The following is an 18,446-nucleotide window of genomic DNA, read 5'->3' on the forward strand; positions in this document are numbered from 1 at the left end:
GATCCAATGGTATCAATTTCACTTTACCATTTTCGCAACACAAACCATTGGCCTCGTTTTTGTATTTCAAAGCCTTACAATATGAGCAAACTGAGTTCATAGAACCAATAACAACACACTGGTAGTTACTGTAGTCAATTGACACATCGTAACTAAAAGCAGCTCGATTCATGTTTGCGCGATTATTAGTTGAATTTCGCGTTCGCACTTCACGCGTTTGTGATATCCGAATTATTTCACGTTCATTTTGGTCGTCACGTTCTTGTGGACTTTGGTTAGATCGGTAATTAGCTTGGTTGGTAGCATTTCGGGTTATTCTACCTAAATTGCTTTGTCGTATAGGAGGCATATCAAAAATAAATTATTATGTTTTTTTAATACAAATTTTTTTAAGGTCTTCCCAGTAATTTTTTATTATATTTTATTCAAACAATTAAATTGAATAAATATTGTCTATAACATTTCCATGGCAACACAAAAATATTATAGTTTTAATTTATTTTTTATATTTTAACGGTATCGGGTTCAAATCACAGACATCAATAAATAGTTTTTGCACTTTTTCTACTTATTCGGTAGACTTTTTAAAAATATTCGTTCATAAAAACCTTCTCCTGGCAATTCCGAACAGTTGAAAAAAAATTTCAGCCAAATCGGTCCAGGCGTTGTTGAGTTATGCGCTTACCAACACATTTTTATTATTTATTTATTTTTTTGTAAGTTGAATTAATATTATAATATTATCATTAGGGTTCCATACGTTTCCCTACGGAAGCCTATTACTTTCGCTCGGATGTCCGTCCGTCCGTCTGTCTGTCGACTGTCACCAGGCTGTATCTCATGAACTATGAAAGTTAGAAAGTTGAAAATTTCACAGATTATGTATTTCCGTGGATGCTATAACAACAAATACTAAAAAAAGGAAGAGGAGCAACCCCGGTAGGTGCTAAAACATGAATTTTGAGATTTCAGATCCAAATTTTTGTTTATAAATGGTTGCCATGAGTGACATCGTATAAAACGATTCGTTCTATAAATTTCAATACAGAATTATATTGAATCGTTATAAGTCGTTGCCACGGGCACAAACAACCCATTTATCTTATAAATTTTGTTTATTATTTACCTACATACATTTAAATATAATATACATTACATAACGTTTCTATTCAAGATATGAAAATATTGAATAATGAATTATGATACGGAACCCTTCGTGCGCGAGTCCGACTCGCACTTGGCCGGTTTTTTTTATTTTTTATTCGTTTCTATGGTGATAAACAAGGCATTAGAAATTAAAATCCCATTTTTAGCGTTTTTTCATAATTTTTCGGTGGTTTTTCCCGTGGCATTAAATAACTATTAAGAAAATCGGAAAATGACCTCTCTAAAGTACCACCTTGGTCCAATTTTCTAAAAGATAAGGTACTATATGTTGAAATCGAAGCACTCCTTCTGGTAGAAATTTTGTATACAGGATATAAAAATAAAAAAAGGTGGGTAAGTGGATGTCGCTCTGCTGTACAGTAGGTTACAAGTGGGTAACTGTGTAATGGATAGTATTAAATTTGAATTCAATGATATAATATCACTGTATAAGAAAAACGATTCTGAGCGGAGACGGTTTGTCAGTCTAGATATTAGACATACATATTATTATAGGTATACTTATCTATAGTATTATTAATAATTTTCAAATTAATCATATCACAATATCCATTAGGTAACGCGTTATACATCAACAACAAACCGTGGTACTATCATAGATATATATAATAGTGTACTTTAGAAGTTTCAAGTACCCACAAATAATATTATACAATCACAACAAAATAACTAAAATAGTTATTCCAGATTTTTACTGGATTTTAACAGTCCTAAAAGGTTATGACAGACACAAAATAAAATAAAAAATAAAATAAAAAATAAAATAAAAAAATTAATAAAAAAAAAACACACATCATTGTAAAATCAATACATTCATCGTTCCACTCAGACCTAAAATAAATAAATAAAATAAACACCATTGTAAAACGAACAGCTTCATCGCTCCGCTCAGAATCTAAAATTTAAAACTGACAATGTCCGTAAAGAGCTCAAAAAAAGTCAAATAATTTTCAAAATTTTATCGTGTATAGAAAATGCTAATATAAACATTCAGTGAAATTTTCAAGGATCTACAGTCATTCGTATTTTAATTACAACAAAATAAGGAAATCGTTACATGAGTAATCGAGTGAATATCAAATGTTGTAAAAATATGAATCTCAAACGCTCATAAAAATTTAATTTGACTTTCTTGTAGACATTTTTTTTTTCTGTAAAGGTAGACAAATTTATGAGGATTCTTTCATTACATTTTCAAATCTTGTTATATATATCTATGAATATATCAGACCAGCTGTAAAGGGTTTCTATGGTTTAAAGGTGGGTTCACACGACACGGTGTAGTGTGAACCCCCCTTAACGGTCACTGCTTGTTTTCAAGGATCATTGAATTTATTTAAGTTGGTACTCCTATCATATCACATTTTATCAGTAACATTATTTAAGACTTAAGTAAGTTGACATTCGTCAATCGTCTTTGAGTTGAGATTTCAGTTATTTTCACGTTGTTTTATTATTACATTGTTTTTCTTTATTATTGAAATATTATGTACCTCAGATAATATGACATTATAATTTTTGAAGTAGGTAAAGGTTTTTCTCAGACTAGAATGTTTGGTAAGTGGTTTGAGTATTTCGTTATTAATAGTTATTTTATTACATTATTATTATACATACATTAAGAAATTTGTTAAAATAATTGTACAAAATTATATTTATCAACTTTAACGTTATCTTTATTTTATGTTGTACTAAATATGACAGGTTCTGGATCAGGTGCATTCTCCGGCGCGACCGGAAACACGTCAGGATTTGGTCAGTCAGCATTTGGTAAGCCCGCAGCCCCTGCAGTATTTGGTCAAACAAATACATCACTATTTAATCAAACTACACAGCCTAATACGGGATTATTTGGGTCTACTGCTGCTGCGCCTGCATTTGGTCAGACACCTACCGCTCAACCAACATTTGGAGGTTATTATTTAGAGTTAAATTGTAAAATATCAGAAGAAATGAAAGTATTTTATTAGGTTTCAATACCGGTGGAACTTCACTGTTTGGAACTCCTACAGCAACATCGGCATCTACTGGAGGGTTATTTGGCCAGCAAAATGCTTCGATGGGGGGAAATACTGGAGGTGGATTATTTGGTTCTAGTAATCCTAATACTTCATTTGGACAATCAAAACCAGTTGGAACAGGATTCGCTTTTGGAACACCAGTCGCGCAGCCAACTGGTAATATATTTGGTACACCTCAAGCGAGCACTGCAGGAACCGGAATGTTTGGAGCTTCTACTACTGGTAATCCATAAAAATAATCATTAAGATTGGGATATTTAATAGGATTGTCATATTTTATATTACTTAAACCAGGACAAACATTTTTTGAATAATTTTTTATGTTACAAATCTTACCACTTTTCCATGGTCAACCATCTGTTTTAAATTCCTATTTTTTTGTAACTGAATGAAATACCACACAGCACTTACGACATGCAGTTATAAGATCAAAACTTACTAAATTTTACAAATCAGAATTAGTAACCAGCAAAGTTATATATTAGTGTTAAGTGATTACCAAAATAGTCGTGAGGAAACAGGAAAACAATGAACATAGTCAATAATTGTTTTCTCTAAACCTATATTTTAAATATTTAAAAGCAGATTTTATCAGTATATTATCAAGTTATTAACTTGATTACTTTATCATTTATTTGAAATCTTGTGAAGTTTAACTCATGTTAATATGCTCAAAAATATCAAACTAAAGCCATCAAATATGACAGAATAAAATGTGTTATTCATTCAAAACTTTCTCTAAATATTTCCTAGATTATTAATTGAAACTACGCGTTTTATATTAGTATTTTAGTGTTTTTGTGAGTTGTGACACCCACAATAACTTCTATTTATGGGTGTGTGTCTGTTATAGCATGTATGACATGCGTGAGTAGTGTGAACAGGCCATTTGTACGCAGTAAATCTAATAATAAAAATAAAAACTTTTTATATACATTTAGAATTTTGAAAAATATGGCCCTCAGTATAAAAAATATTCTAATGAAAAACAATAATGCATTTATAATCAAAATTTGAAAACATTTGCAAATAAAATGTAATGTAACTGCCTTTGTGACATACCAAAAAAATAACTATAATTTGGTCAGCAATGTGCACAACTAAAAGCAAAAAGGCATGAAAGTCATAAAAAATTCTCACCCTATTAAGAAGATGTTATACTCTTTACTTATGGTATTACAGGTTTTTTTTCAAAATTTAATTAATTTTATAGCAAGTTATGATCATTTTATAATTGTTCACTTTTTGTGAAATTTAAAACCCTTATCACTTGCTACAAAATTAAAGCATAAAAAAGTTTCCGAGGGATCCTGGATAGTATTTTTACTTTTAAGTTTTATTATAGATCAATTCACTATGTTAAAAAATAAAGAGGAAAATTAATTATATTGAACGTAAAGTTTGCTTTTATATGTTAGTAAGATGGGATTAACACATTTTAGGGTATAATGTTCTCTTAATCATTATATACATTTTGTGTAAACTGATTTAAATATCTTCATAGATTATTTTGAATCTCTAGCGTTAAAAAAAATATTAATAATATAAATTCACAAACAAATATATATATACTATAGTATTCATTTCAGATTCTTTAAAATAAATATATAAATTGTTCTAAATTACAATTGCTGGACTTAAGGTATTTTAAATAAATGTTATCCATTATATGTACCTATTTTACAGGTACCTTTGGTGCTACAACAGGATTTGGAGCAACATCTGCTGGTGGCACAACCATAAAATTTAATCCTGTAACTGGTACTGATACAATGGTCAGAAATGGTGTAAATCAAACAATTAATACTAGACATCAATCAATAACTGTTATGAAAGAATATGACACAAAAATATTTGAGGAACTTAGATTTGAAGATTATTCTGCAAACCGCAAAGTTGGACAACAGGTAACCTGAAAATAAGAATAATTTTATGTTATGCTAATTTTTTTATTTTTCAATATTAGTTTTATCATTTATGACAAATATTTGAAATTACAATAATTGTTAGTATATTATTATTATAACCTAAACTACTACTTATTTATTTTTAATTTATTATTTTTTCATAGGGTGCTGTTGGCGGCGGAATTTTCGGATCTCCTAAAACGTTGTTTAGTTCTACAACAACGACAAGTACGGGTTTATTTGGAGCGAATGATAATAAACCACTTTTTGGTGCTACCTCAACAACACCTGCACTTGGAGGTAAATAAAATTTTTTTTTTTAATTTTTTTTTTTTAGGGTTATATTATATTGATGGTGACACGGCAAAAGGGTCTAAGCGACACTGTTTATACCGTTGGATAAAAAGATATTTTTTATGTCCATTGCGCATGCGCAAAAACAGCTGTGACATTTATGATCATGGTAATTTGAATTTTAAGTTTGAAGTCTAAACGACACTTTATATTTTGTCTTCTAAGATAATGGGTCTAAACGACAAAAATAGAGAATAAACAAGGAGACAAACGACGTTTATGGAAATGGTATGTTGCTTGTACTCGAACTTTTTATATAACTGATATTTCAAAGATATGATAAGATTGTAGTACAAGTGTACAACTGACATTGATTTAAAATAATATTATTATCTTAATTTATATTTGTAGGCCCGTTTCACAATAGTTAAACTAAGGTTAAACCGTGAAATTCGGCCCGTAAAATCAGTGGGTTAAGCATAACCAAGGTTTAAACTATGATTGTAAAACAGGCCCTTAAACATTTCATCAGAATTGGCCAAACCAATTATTTATGATAGTCAGTAGGTGAGTTAACTTTTATGCAAAATATTTTATTCTAGTAAGAAGTGTGGCATTATAGCATTTATAGGTATTAGGTATACAAAAATGAATGCACTAGCCGATTTTTGTTTGGCAATGCATTATTTTACATTGATCTTTAATTATTTATTGAAAAGTTATTCATCTTATTATACAACTCATTATGACCATTTTATCTAATTAAATTAAACATCTTAAATAATATTATTTTATTGATTAATAATATTATTTGTCATTACTCGTTATGTTATTTTAATAAAGTTTCATATTTTTTTTTTTTTTTGCAGAAAATATTTGTGTACCTAAATTTTATTTTAAAGAACGTGTGATATAATATTATTTTATTGGTTTCAAATAAAAATAGTTATCACTATAAAATATAATAATTCAATGGGGATAAATATATTAGAACCATCAGGTAAATTAAGTAAAAAAAATAAGGCATAAGCGCTGTATACAAATATAGGAGATAAAGACAAAAACAAAATTATTCAACGAAATAATTCCCTATTCTTACTGTAAAAAGTTATTGCATATCTAGAAAAAAAAATAATTAAATCACGAAAAAAAGTTTTTGGGCTCTCCTGAAAACTATGAATTATGTCGCTTAACCCTGTTGCCGTGTCACCATTGATATACTTATATACTTTTTTAAATACTTAATTTATATACAACAATTTGTACAAACTTAATAATCAAAATGTTGACTGGTTTAAAAAAATGTTGGTGAAGTATTTTATGTTCAAGCATATATTATTAGTTTTTATAATTTAAAAAATGTTGATATTTCAAAATAGTCTAATCATTTGGACTCGCCCGAATTAAGGTTATGTAAATTAAGCCATAGACATAAATTATAAATACTATAGCCTATAAAATCGTGATTGACCTCCATTGTGTACCTTAATCTACTTAAGGGGCACAATCAACAATTTATTATTTTTATTAAATAGTGAGTCATAATTTAGGCCTGTATTGGACTTGAAGTTATAAACTTTTATTGTACTTAAATATAAATAAATATATTAAAAGTCGTATAAAATAAATAGGATTTGGAAACACTGGTACTTCAAATGTTTTTGGGGCACAAAATAGCATATTTGGAAAACCTCAACAACCAACATCAGCATTTTCTACTCAACCATCTACTCAACCATTTGGTATGAATACAACTCAACCAAATATTTTTGGATCTAATACAGCTCAAACAGCTAAACCATTTGGAGGTAATTTTCAAAATAAAAATTGTATATATTTAATCAGATTTTGCTGATGTATTATTTATAATCAATCATAATCATATCTTTCCACGTTGGTCTGTTTTTTCCTTATCTTAAATCATTATTAAGTATATTATTTTTGCTATCTATTTGTGATTTGCGCCTATGTATACCACTAATTATGGTAGCAATGATCCTCTTATTAGGACTTATTTAGATTAGAAATCTAGTCTCATCGTTATATATGATTTCTTAATTTACTCATATAAGTTTTTATTAATTAATAATTATTGTTATATTTTTTAGTGTGTGTAGTAATTTTAGTTAAACTCTGGATTATATTCCAATATTTTAAATACATTTTAATAAATATTTATTTTTAAGTTGCTGCTCCTCAGACAAATATATTTGGAAGTACTGCTCCTTCAACTTTTGGTACTCAAACTACTGGGTTTGGTCAAACTGGATTCGGACAACCCGCTCAGGTTATTATTATTGCTTTATAAAGATTTTTTTTATTCCTGTATGAACTACCAAATAATTATAAAAATATTTTTAGAACAATTTATTTGGTCAAAATAAACCAGCATTTGGTCTTGGATCAACACAAACAACAACAGGTTTTGGTTTTGGAACTAATACATCTACTAGTGCAAATGGTCTTTTTGGGAGTAAACCTGCTAATACTGGTTTTCAAATGACTACTCCAGCTTTTGGTACAAACAATGCTTTTGGATCTACATCTACAGCACAACCAGCTACTGGTGGATTATTTGGTTCTAATGCTTTTAATAAGGCTCCAACCACATCATTGTTTAATCAACCAACAAATCAACAAACAGGTTTATACAATTATTATAATCTAATCTAAATAATAATTATGGAAGTAAACTGGCTATCATTAAGTATGCAATCTATTAGCAAACAAAAAAATAATAATTTTAAAATAAATAAAAAATTCTCTAAAAAATATATCACTCCATAAAAAAAAGTTGTTTGACATCCTTATCAATTGCAAAGTAATACACTCCTTTCTTAGCCCCTTTCCTCTAACATATGTACAAATTCATCTCACTTCCACACTTATTAGTTTTTACATTAGGCATTTTCATCGTTCGTTTAAACATTTTTACTAATTAAAAATTGGTAGTTGATTCATCGCTACTCATGATTAAATAAAAATTTTTTGCCTACATATTGAGTGTGTGACTGTGTGAGTGTCAATAAGTATTTAGAATAAATTGTAGTGTTGTGCAATAAGTAATTAGTGTCTATACATTTAAATTGAAGCATTGTTATCAAAAGTTATTATGATAAAGTGTTAACCAAAAGATACATGTTAGATCGTATCTATTAAACATCATAAGCCCATGTAAATATCAGTCGGCTGCAGGTAGACCCCATCCCTTAGCAGAGACAATGGCTGGTAGAATGCATACTATGACAGTCAATAAATTACAATGAAAATACATAATTTAATTTTAATTGTAGGTGTATTTAATAATGCGGCAAAACCTGGAGGGTTATTTGGACAAGGAACACAAGGAAGTGGACTTTTTGGATCTTCTAATCCTAGTACTTTTGGTACAGGTGGTACATCATTTTTTGGTAATAGCCAACAAGCTGGTGGAATTGGACTTTTTGGAAAGTAATTAAGTTTGAATAAAAGTAAATTTATAACTTCTGAAACTAAATATAATATTTTAATTTTAGTACCAATAACGTTCAACTATCTACAAATCAGGCATCACAGAGTAATCAAATGCAATTACAACTAGACACATTAAAAGCAATGCCATATGGAGATTCACCTTTGTTCAAAAGATTTTATAAGGTACCTTAAATAGTGCTAAAAGATTCATTGTATATTTTATTAAAATTAAAATTAAATATGTGTTTAAATTAGGATGTATCAAAAGTAGATGATTCATCTCTTGTGCGTTCACAAAGTGTATCATTTGAAAAGTTTGGTAGCTATAAAGTTTCTCCAATACCAACACCAAAGAGAATACCTCAAATTCGTAGAAATTTCCCTCAATTTAATCGTAAGTCCTTATTTGATGGACTTGAAGAATCTCCACCAACAATGAAATGTCGAGATAAAGTAGGTGATAATTCACTACTACTTAATGTTTCCTCTCCAAGATCAGGCTGTAAGAAATTGAATTTAAAAAAAGACATCAATGACTGTAGTAAATTAAACAATGGAAATAGTATAATTATGCATACAAAACCACTTGCTAAGTAATATATAAATACTTGTGATTTAATGTATTAAATTTATAAATAATTTTTTATTTTTGTTTTAGATTAGAGCAATATTTTTACAATAAACAAAACTCACCGGAAGATAGTTCACACACTGTTAATTTGTCTTTAATTGAAGAAAACAACACAATTTCTCAATTACAAAGTAACAAACAAAACAATTTGAATACTTCAAAGGGAACAGAAGCCAATGAAACTTCTCGAAATAATATTACTGGTAAGCAAATTGTCAATTATATACTTTAATGATAATAAATAAATAATATCTAAATTAAACAAGAAACATTGAAGACATTTTTGAAATAATGGGCATTAGTCTTGCTTTTTTTGATTCATTATTTTTTTAGCATTATTGATTTATTATATGTTTAATAATAAAACAAAAAAGATTTTTCAAAAATTGCATTTATAATAGTCAAATTTGTGATAGGATTCTAAAATATACAGAAATTACATATTTATCTAAATGGAAATAATACATTCTTAGTTCAATTACAATAGTCTAAGTTGAACATGTAAAACAATTTCAACTTTCAACAATATTGGGTGTTTAAAATAAAATACTAAAGTTTAATTTATATTGTATTAGAAATGTGGAGACCTGGGGATTAGGGGTATGATAAGCAATTTTAAGAGCATGCAACCCTTGGTGAAAATGTAAGCGTTGATAATGATAAACTGATGTTAATTAGTTCCTTGCTCCAAAACAATAATAGCTAAAAACACAAATTATTTTAAATATTGTTTTTATACATTAAAATATATTATTATTGTATTTAATGTTTCTGCCCGGCTTTAGATACTGTCGTCAATGATAACCAAGAACCTTCAATTGATCCCAATTCTCCTGAAGCAGAAGATCATCCTACTGGGATAAAGTTAAGACGTGTTGGATATTATACTATTCCACCCATGAATGAATTGGCAGAATTAGTAGATGATGACGGATCATGTTTTGTAGATGGTTTTACAATAGGACGCTATGACTTTGGAAATGTTTATTTTCCTGATCGTTTGAATGTTGCCGGTCTAGACTTGGATACTATAGGTAAAAAGAAGCAGTGGTTTTTCAATTAAATGTTTTAGTTTGTCTTTTCAAATGTATGGTGTATTATTAATGATCCAAAAAAATAAAATAAAATTGTATTATTATTTCAGTTCACATAAGACATAGAGAAATTATAATTTACCAAGATGACGAACTCAAGCCCCCTCTAGGAGAAGGGTTAAATAGAAAGGCTACTGTTACTTTGGATAGAGTCTGGCCTAATGATAAAACGACAAAGCAACCAATCACTAACCCTGATCGTATTGCAGCTACAAATTTTGTTGTTAAACTTCAAAGAGCATGTGCCAAACTAAGTACTCAATTTGTAGATTATCGTCCGGATACAGGATCTTGGGTGTTTAATGTTGAACATTTCTCAAAGTATGCGCTTGTAGATTCTGATGATGATGATGAAAATATTGTGGAACGTACTATTGAATCTAAATCAATTTTACAAAAACCTAAAACTATAAAATCAACAGAAAACGTTAGCCCAAAGCAAAATGTATGTATAAATTATTTTTTGAGTTTCCTCTTAAAGTGTAATTATATATTTATTGTGTATTCATATTCTACTTAAACATATTTAAATAGGTTATGAAACCATTGCTAGATCTTTCTGTTGGTCTTGATAGAGCTCAATTACCACATCAGTATTTATTAAAACCAAACTTTCAACTCTCTGCTGTTAATGAACTAACTAATGATTCACACATGCATTATTATGGTATGAATTAATTCTAAAAAAAGCTATTTTTTATATTTAAGATGATTTTTAATTGAAATTTGTCATATTTTTTTAGACACCAATAAAGAAAATAGCATTAATGTGACTGCTCAGCTATCTCAACAAATGAATTTAAAGGCGTCAAAGATACAATGCATGAAAGCTTCATTTGATGATATTTTTTATAATGAGTTAGAATTGATGAATCAAGATGATGATACATATGGTATAATTATATATAATTAATAACAATGATACAATTTATTAATGAATGAGTCTTGCAGGGCAAAAAGATAAATTTGAAGACAAGTTGGAGAAAATTTTGGAAACAATTCCTGAATGTTTAATTAGCCCTAAAACTCAAGATAATACTTCGAAATCAAAGTCAGTAATAACATCAGTAGATAATCAATCATCTCCAAAGTTTATCATCACAAAACAAAGTAATTAATTTAAGTGATTTGGTTGGGTTTTTGTGTTTAAATAATAATAATTTTATAATAATTTAATAATAATTAAATATAATAATAATTTTTTCAACTTATGACGTTACATAATCGGAGGAAGGGTGCAGTTTATAATTTAAGTTTTTGGGGTATGTTTTGTGCCTGCAGCGGGTCCTATAAATCAAACTATAATTTTACGTAAATCACGTGAAATAGGAAACCCTACTATTTAATAAAAAAAAATTATTATTTAAAAATTTGAAAGTTGTGCAATCAATATATAATATAGATAAAATAAGTTACTATATTATTTGTTAAATTATATTCTTAACTTTAGTTTTTTTATTAATTACTTTGTTAATTATTTTTAGAAAATAAAGTTGTTCAAGCTGTAGAATTAATAAAACCAGTTTTAACTGCTCCAGTAAGTATATATACATTTTTTCTATCCAGTTTTAGTTTGATAAATTAATTATTTATGATCCTTATCCTTTTTTAATTTATATTTTAATCAATGCCTTGCATAATTTATTACTTAATCTAACTAATATTTACTCAAATACTTATACTTTAAGTTTCGCTGTTTATTGTTTTTTGAATAATTAATTAATTACTTAACTTTTCTGGTACATAATGAATTACAAATATTTTTTTTTTTAACAGCTTCAAGCTCAACGGTTTAATTTGCTATACAATTCTAATGTTCGGTTACCATTTGAAGTAGAACTTGATAATACATGCGAGTCTACTAAACTTGCATTGTTGAATAACTTATCAACAAAAGTTCCTTGGTCAGGCAATTTAACATTTATTACAATTAATACAAAATCTAAAGGAAGTTGCTTACCAAAAAAAGGACTGGATATTAGTTATTTATCAACAGAGTTGTCTGGGCGTGCAAAAAATGACTCTTCTTCTACAATTGTACAGAAGTTACAAGTTATTACCCCTGTTCAAACAGAGACATTCATTGTAAGTCATAATTCATATACTTACATAACTAATATAAATTCATGACATGTATTGATTATATAAATTATTCTATTTTAGGAATTATTGAATGAACACTTAGAAATTTGTATGATGAATAGTAATTGTGATGCTAAAAATGGCAACATTCCATACTTTTATCCAACATTTGGAGTTGATGCATTACATTCTCATTGTTATTTGCTGTCTCACTTCTCTGAACTGCCCGAAGAAGAACATTATGCTCATGTGTGGGAGCTGATTAAAGCATTATGGGGAGATCCAGAAAATCTGTATACTAAAGACTGTCCTCAAGAACATGTGTACAACATGGCTAGACGACAGGCAGTGTCTGATTGGCTAGAAAATATATTAGAAAAGACAGAAAATTCTAATAATGCTGATGAGAATGTATCTCAGAGAATATTAAATCTAGTGTCAATTCATAAAATTATGGAAGCTTCTAATTTAGCAATTTCCAATAGTGTGTAACATTAATATTATTTAATTTTAAATAATACAATTTATTATTTGATAATAATATTTATTTAATTTCATTACTAATATTATTTGTTTTAGATGAATTCATCTTGGCAATATTATTATCACAGTTAGGAAGTGAAAATTCTGTCAGATGTTGCATTCAACGACAACTTTGGCAATGGTTCAACAGCAAAGCTGATCTGTTCATGGATACTGATCACCTAAAATTGTATACCATGATTTCGGGTCAACCTTTATTTGATTCCAATCAAGGAATAATAAACGTGTGTGAAAATCTAAACTGGATCAGAGCTTTTGCCATACATTTGTGGTATGTATCATTGGTGGCTTTTATTAACTTTCATAGTATATGTTCTAAAATTCAATATACAATTAAATTATAGGTACATTCAACCTTCAACTAGTACTATTGGAGAAGTATTAGATGCATATCAAAATTCTTTTGAAAGTGACGACTCTTATGCTTTAAAACCATATAAGACGTATGATGGCATTATTGATATTGATGATAAATTTGCTACTTATGATGTCTGTTACCATTTACTGAAACTTTACACCGATTCAGCATACCAAATGGACAAAATTATAAATCCCTTTACACACACACGGGATCCGTTGGATTATAATTTTAGTTGGCTTTTGTACAACACATTACAATCCCTTGGCTATACACAAATGTCTGAAACATATGCCAATCAATTACATATAAATTTTGCTTCGCAGTTGGTATCACACGGACAGTGGCAATGGGCCGTATTTGTTCTTATGCATATAAAAGACGAACAATTGTAATAAATCCAAGTTTTAAGATTACTTTGTCCGTGGATGTAGATTAGTAAAAATGTATTGTTGTTCTAGGAGAGAAAGTTTAGTTGAAGAATTTATTGGAAGAAACGTTGAACTACCCGTTTGCGATATCTATGAAATCAGTCTTTCTGAGAAAGAAACCTTTGTAATAGAAAAGTTAAATGTTAAAGAAATAATAATATTTAATGCTAAGGCTATTTTGGCTGTGTCACAAAAAAAGTATGATATTATCAACAATTTTAAAAGCTAAGATTGAATAATATTTCCAGTTCTTGCCTAATTTATTTTTATTGGTTTTAGGTATTTAGAAGCCGCAATTTGTTACCTTAAAGCTGAACAGTGGCAGGAAGCACACAATATTCTTTCAAATCACTTATTTGCGAACTATTTGCTTCAAAAAAGTATTGGTTATTTAAAAATATTATTTTGTTCATAATTTTTATTTTTATTTCTATTTTAGATGGACAAAAAACATTAAAACATTTGCTGAATTGGTTAATAGATGGTTCCAAGATAAATGGGTCAATACCCACAACTTTGCAAGACAGTTTAACTATTTTAGAATATTTAAATTTAAATGAAAATTTAAGTAAAATGTCTGTTGAAAAATCAATAACACACATTGCATCATTATGTGATCAAGTCTCGTGTTTGCCTGAAATCACAAATAAAGAAAGGTAATTTAGTTTATTTAGATAATTCAGTCACGTTTTTACAGTAGCAGAACCTTTTTGTTTTTTTAAAAGTTCAAAATACTTTTGATGATGATGTAATATTACTATCATTTTTTTTTTTAGAATGATTAAAACTGAATTATCTAGTTTTATAACTCGGCAAATTGGACAACTGATATCAAAAATTGAACCAACAAATCGTAAGGTTTTAAAGTTTTTAGTTCTACCTTTGAATAAGTTATCAATGACAGACGATTACACAACAGAAGAATTACTTAATACCTTATCCGAATATATTTAAATTTTTTTTGAGTATTTTTATTATTATTATATTTTTTTATATGTCCATAAATAATATTTCAGTTCAATAAATTACAAATTTGTTGTATATACTCAATTATGTTAAAGGTTTTCTTTATTATTTTGAAGGTATAAAATAATACCAATTTTATGTTATTTTATTAGCTATAATTAAATATAAGTATGAAAGAACTATGAACATAAAATAATTGTAATCATAAATTTGGCTAATAATTTTAGAAATGTTAATAAACTGATTAATTTTTAAAAATAATAATTTGTTTAATAATTATTTAATGGTTAAATTAGTTTTATGAAAAAAAAGAAGCATTTATTAGTGTTTCATATGGATAGATAAAATCTTTATTGTTTAGCTTTGGCTGCTTGTCGTCGTTTTACGTCCCAGTTGTAAACCCTGGCCATATTAACTTCGGTTGTAGTGAACTGATCCCTGAAAATAATTACAAACCGGTAATAAAAGAAAAATAAACATAATATATTGAATTGTTTAAAAGTATACCTTAGAAAGTCAAGATCATCATCAACTTGTCCCATATTATCTGTGGCCAATTGTATATTTCTTGAAATAAGTTCAGTGGCATCATCTAGATTATATTCCAACATGACATTAGCCTGTAATAAATATAAAATACCAATAAATTAAACACCTTATGTATTTAGTTTATTGATAAAAGTAATAATTGAATAGCTGAACAAAAAATAATTACACCAAGCCAAAGATACACATTATCAGTTCCTTGTATATGAGCTTTAGCATAAACATCATCAGATAATAAAAAGTCTGTCTTCAACTGTTGTCCTTTATGAGCTTTCATTGTTTGAATCATCTCCAGGGTATTTTCTAAATCTGGTAATTGTGATTGCAATCTATAATAATAAATCCAAGGCAAGATATTCATAATATATTTTATTTTAACTGACAAACTTAAGAGGACATGCAATTATGTACTATCTTCGTCCACCCACAGTGCATAATTCTACTAGTTAAATCAAAATTGTGGTTATGTTAATAAGTGAATTAAAACACCTATTACCAAATTTTAAGGGCAGAATTGTAAAATGCTATAATTTCTTTGTTAAACAATATTATATTAAAAGGATAATATGAAATTACAAAAATATTAACTTAAGTTAATCAAATTTAACAATAAATGTTTAATTTTAATATAATATAATAAAGATGCCACAATTCTGATTTTACTTGATAATATTATTAAAACTCAATGTTAAGTAAGAATTTCAGCTGGTGCAACTTACAACATTTTTGGGTCCCATCTAAAAACTCAGTTAATTATTATGAATATTTACTCATTAATAATTTAATTGATTTTTTACATAAAATGTAATAATGACAATGGCAATTTATCACAAAATTTTAGAAAAAATTACATTTTATTTAGTAACAACGGGTAAAATACAGACCACTGACTTAACTTTCGGGGCTTTAATTACAGCCTTTCAGGAGGTACTTAACATAACTTTATTGTATAATATTGTCAACTTAAAAATATGCAGTAGATACTTAGATAAAACCTAGATTTTACCTAATAAAAAATTACAATTTACAGATATTACGAACAAAACTTTGTTATTTTATATGAAATAAAGAAAAAATCAAACCACAATTAACTCTAAACAATGTTATAGTGTATAGATTTACACAATATTATGATATCTTACTCAAATAGAAGAAGTGTCAATGAGCCAGAGATTTACTGGGTGTAGTGGTTAATATGACACTAAAAATAAAAATACAGGTGTAATTTGAGTTTAATGTTATGTATACACCTAGTTTCAAATTTGAAAAAAAACCTCTTGCACATCCCCACACTATTGGTTCACAGAAACCAATTGTTAATTGAAAATTCTATTCTAAGATAACTTAAAATGGATAAATACCACTTTAAGGGGAGAAAACCCAGGCATAAATCTCATTTTACAAAAATTAATCATTACACAGGTACTTTAGTTGGTAATGACAATTTTTAGAATACCTAATGTTAAAATATTTTTTTTCGACATTTTAATGTACCTATAATAACAAAAAAATAATAAAAATGTTATTACAATTATGTTTTATACTTTACCTTTTTCTCTTAGTAATTAAATTATATTCAAAAAATTTATATTTGCTATGTTGCTCATCCAATCTTTTAAGTACATCTTCAACACTGCTATTTTCTGTTTTTTCCATAAACTTATCTACATCATCCTGCATAAAAAATATTGTTAATGCCAATAAAAATATTAAATGCATATATTATTTAGATTAAACGGTTAAAATTGTTTAGATAATATTCATAAAAAAAAATTTTATATTTACAAATCACTTAACATATTTTAAATTGTTAACTAAAAAAATGCCATACCTGGCTCTGACACAACCTATAATTTCTTAAGAAATTTCATTGTGAGGTGGAACTTACCACACTCATCTTAAGAACCTTGAAGTTACTTGGAATTAAATTAATTTTTAATATGTCCTCTTTCTATCCCACTTCTATTTTATATAAATATTCAAATATTCTAAACTTAAATTCCTTATATTTTAAAAATATATATTTATTTAATGTATAATGTGAAATATGACACTTCGGTACCAAATTATAACTACTGAACTCATCTAAAATCTAACTTGAATGTTAAAATCCATAAAATGTCGCTGTTGTTGAAAACATAGCCCCAAATACACATTTATATAATTTTGCTTTAGGCGTAACTTAAATTTCAGTAATTTCAATAATTTTAAATTGTATTAAAATGTATTATTAACCTAATTGAACTTTATTAAACTAACATTTAGCACACTATTAGCTTCTCATTAATCTTTAGACGATTCTTTAGTTTCTACATTTTTAGTCAAGATAACTAATTGTCTTTAGTCTATAGTTTAGAATCTCCATCATCCAGCTTAGAAATTGGCTTTGGAGGTGATCTATCTACTAATGTTTATATATAATATAATATATCTTCTAAATTATAAATTGTAATTGATTGGAAAAAATATATAATATATAATTATTAAATTGTAGCATTCACAAACCACAAAGACTGCTGATGGTATTCGAGGATTATTTTCCTGTTTGCTACCTTCTTTTTCCATACTTAAAGTGAAAAGTTACACAAAACTACAATCTCCAGTTCTCAATTCACGATTCAATATTCATCAGTCTGGTAAAAAATTTCGAAAACTAATAACAAATTTTCCAAATTTTCTAACCTTAAATCTGATAGTAAGTTATTGCATGGAACATACTCTATGGCATGGAAGCACTACTATAGATACTATCATTTTTTCAACAAAATAGATATCATCTTAATTCGTGCAACAAACCTTATTATAAAACTGAAACAATATTATAAACTGTAATTTTTAAAATTATTTTAAATACGGTAAATATTTTGTGCAAACGGAGGATTCGTGAAATGTGAAATCTCCCTGTTAAATGCTATACGGTCAATATTATTGTATTGAGAGGGGGGGGGGGGTA

The 18,446-nt window shown here is 27.7% G+C and overlaps 3 protein-coding genes and 1 long non-coding RNA gene across 7 annotated transcripts in view; 2 read left to right on the top strand and 2 right to left on the bottom strand.

Annotated features, from left to right (window-relative positions):
• LOC100164731 (proton channel OtopLc) overlaps positions 1-18,446 on the bottom strand; it is a 45,790-nt gene that overhangs the window by 8,182 nt on the left and 19,162 nt on the right. The window lies entirely within an intron of this gene.
• Positions 1-18,446, top strand: part of LOC115033788 — a 31,798-nt gene that overhangs the window by 3,381 nt on the left and 9,971 nt on the right. The window lies entirely within an intron of this gene.
• LOC100159941 (nuclear pore complex protein nup98) lies at positions 2,565-15,067 on the top strand. Of its 2 annotated transcripts, XM_008190441.3 has the most exons (26): positions 2,565-2,724; positions 2,872-3,081; positions 3,138-3,410; positions 4,875-5,095; positions 5,260-5,395; positions 7,021-7,197; positions 7,576-7,676; positions 7,751-8,033; positions 8,683-8,839; positions 8,905-9,025; positions 9,098-9,435; positions 9,501-9,676; positions 10,259-10,507; positions 10,618-11,012; positions 11,102-11,234; positions 11,311-11,460; positions 11,519-11,677; positions 12,052-12,104; positions 12,344-12,652; positions 12,731-13,133; positions 13,229-13,463; positions 13,537-13,941; positions 14,012-14,179; positions 14,261-14,361; positions 14,421-14,637; positions 14,758-15,067. In XM_008190441.3, exons 1-26 carry the CDS (start codon positions 2,718-2,720, stop codon positions 14,933-14,935), a joined length of 5,355 nt encoding a protein of 1,784 aa, XP_008188663.1. In that variant the 5' UTR covers positions 2,565-2,717; the 3' UTR covers positions 14,936-15,067. The 2 variants fall into 2 exon arrangements, with proteins under 2 accessions (XP_008188663.1, XP_016664495.1); XM_016809006.1 differs by lacking the exon at positions 2,565-2,724 and having other exon boundaries at positions 2,865-3,081.
• Vbp1 (prefoldin subunit 3) lies at positions 14,937-18,151 on the bottom strand. Its single transcript, NM_001162693.1, is given in 5 exon segments — positions 14,937-15,385; positions 15,455-15,567; positions 15,663-15,822; positions 17,043-17,167; positions 17,999-18,151. Coding segments are annotated over 5 exon segments (546 nt in total). The 5' UTR covers positions 18,059-18,151; the 3' UTR covers positions 14,937-15,297.

Source organism: Acyrthosiphon pisum, chromosome A1 (assembly GCF_005508785.2).
Source record: "Acyrthosiphon pisum isolate AL4f chromosome A1, pea_aphid_22Mar2018_4r6ur, whole genome shotgun sequence".
Taxonomy (NCBI): domain Eukaryota; kingdom Metazoa; phylum Arthropoda; class Insecta; order Hemiptera; family Aphididae; genus Acyrthosiphon; species Acyrthosiphon pisum.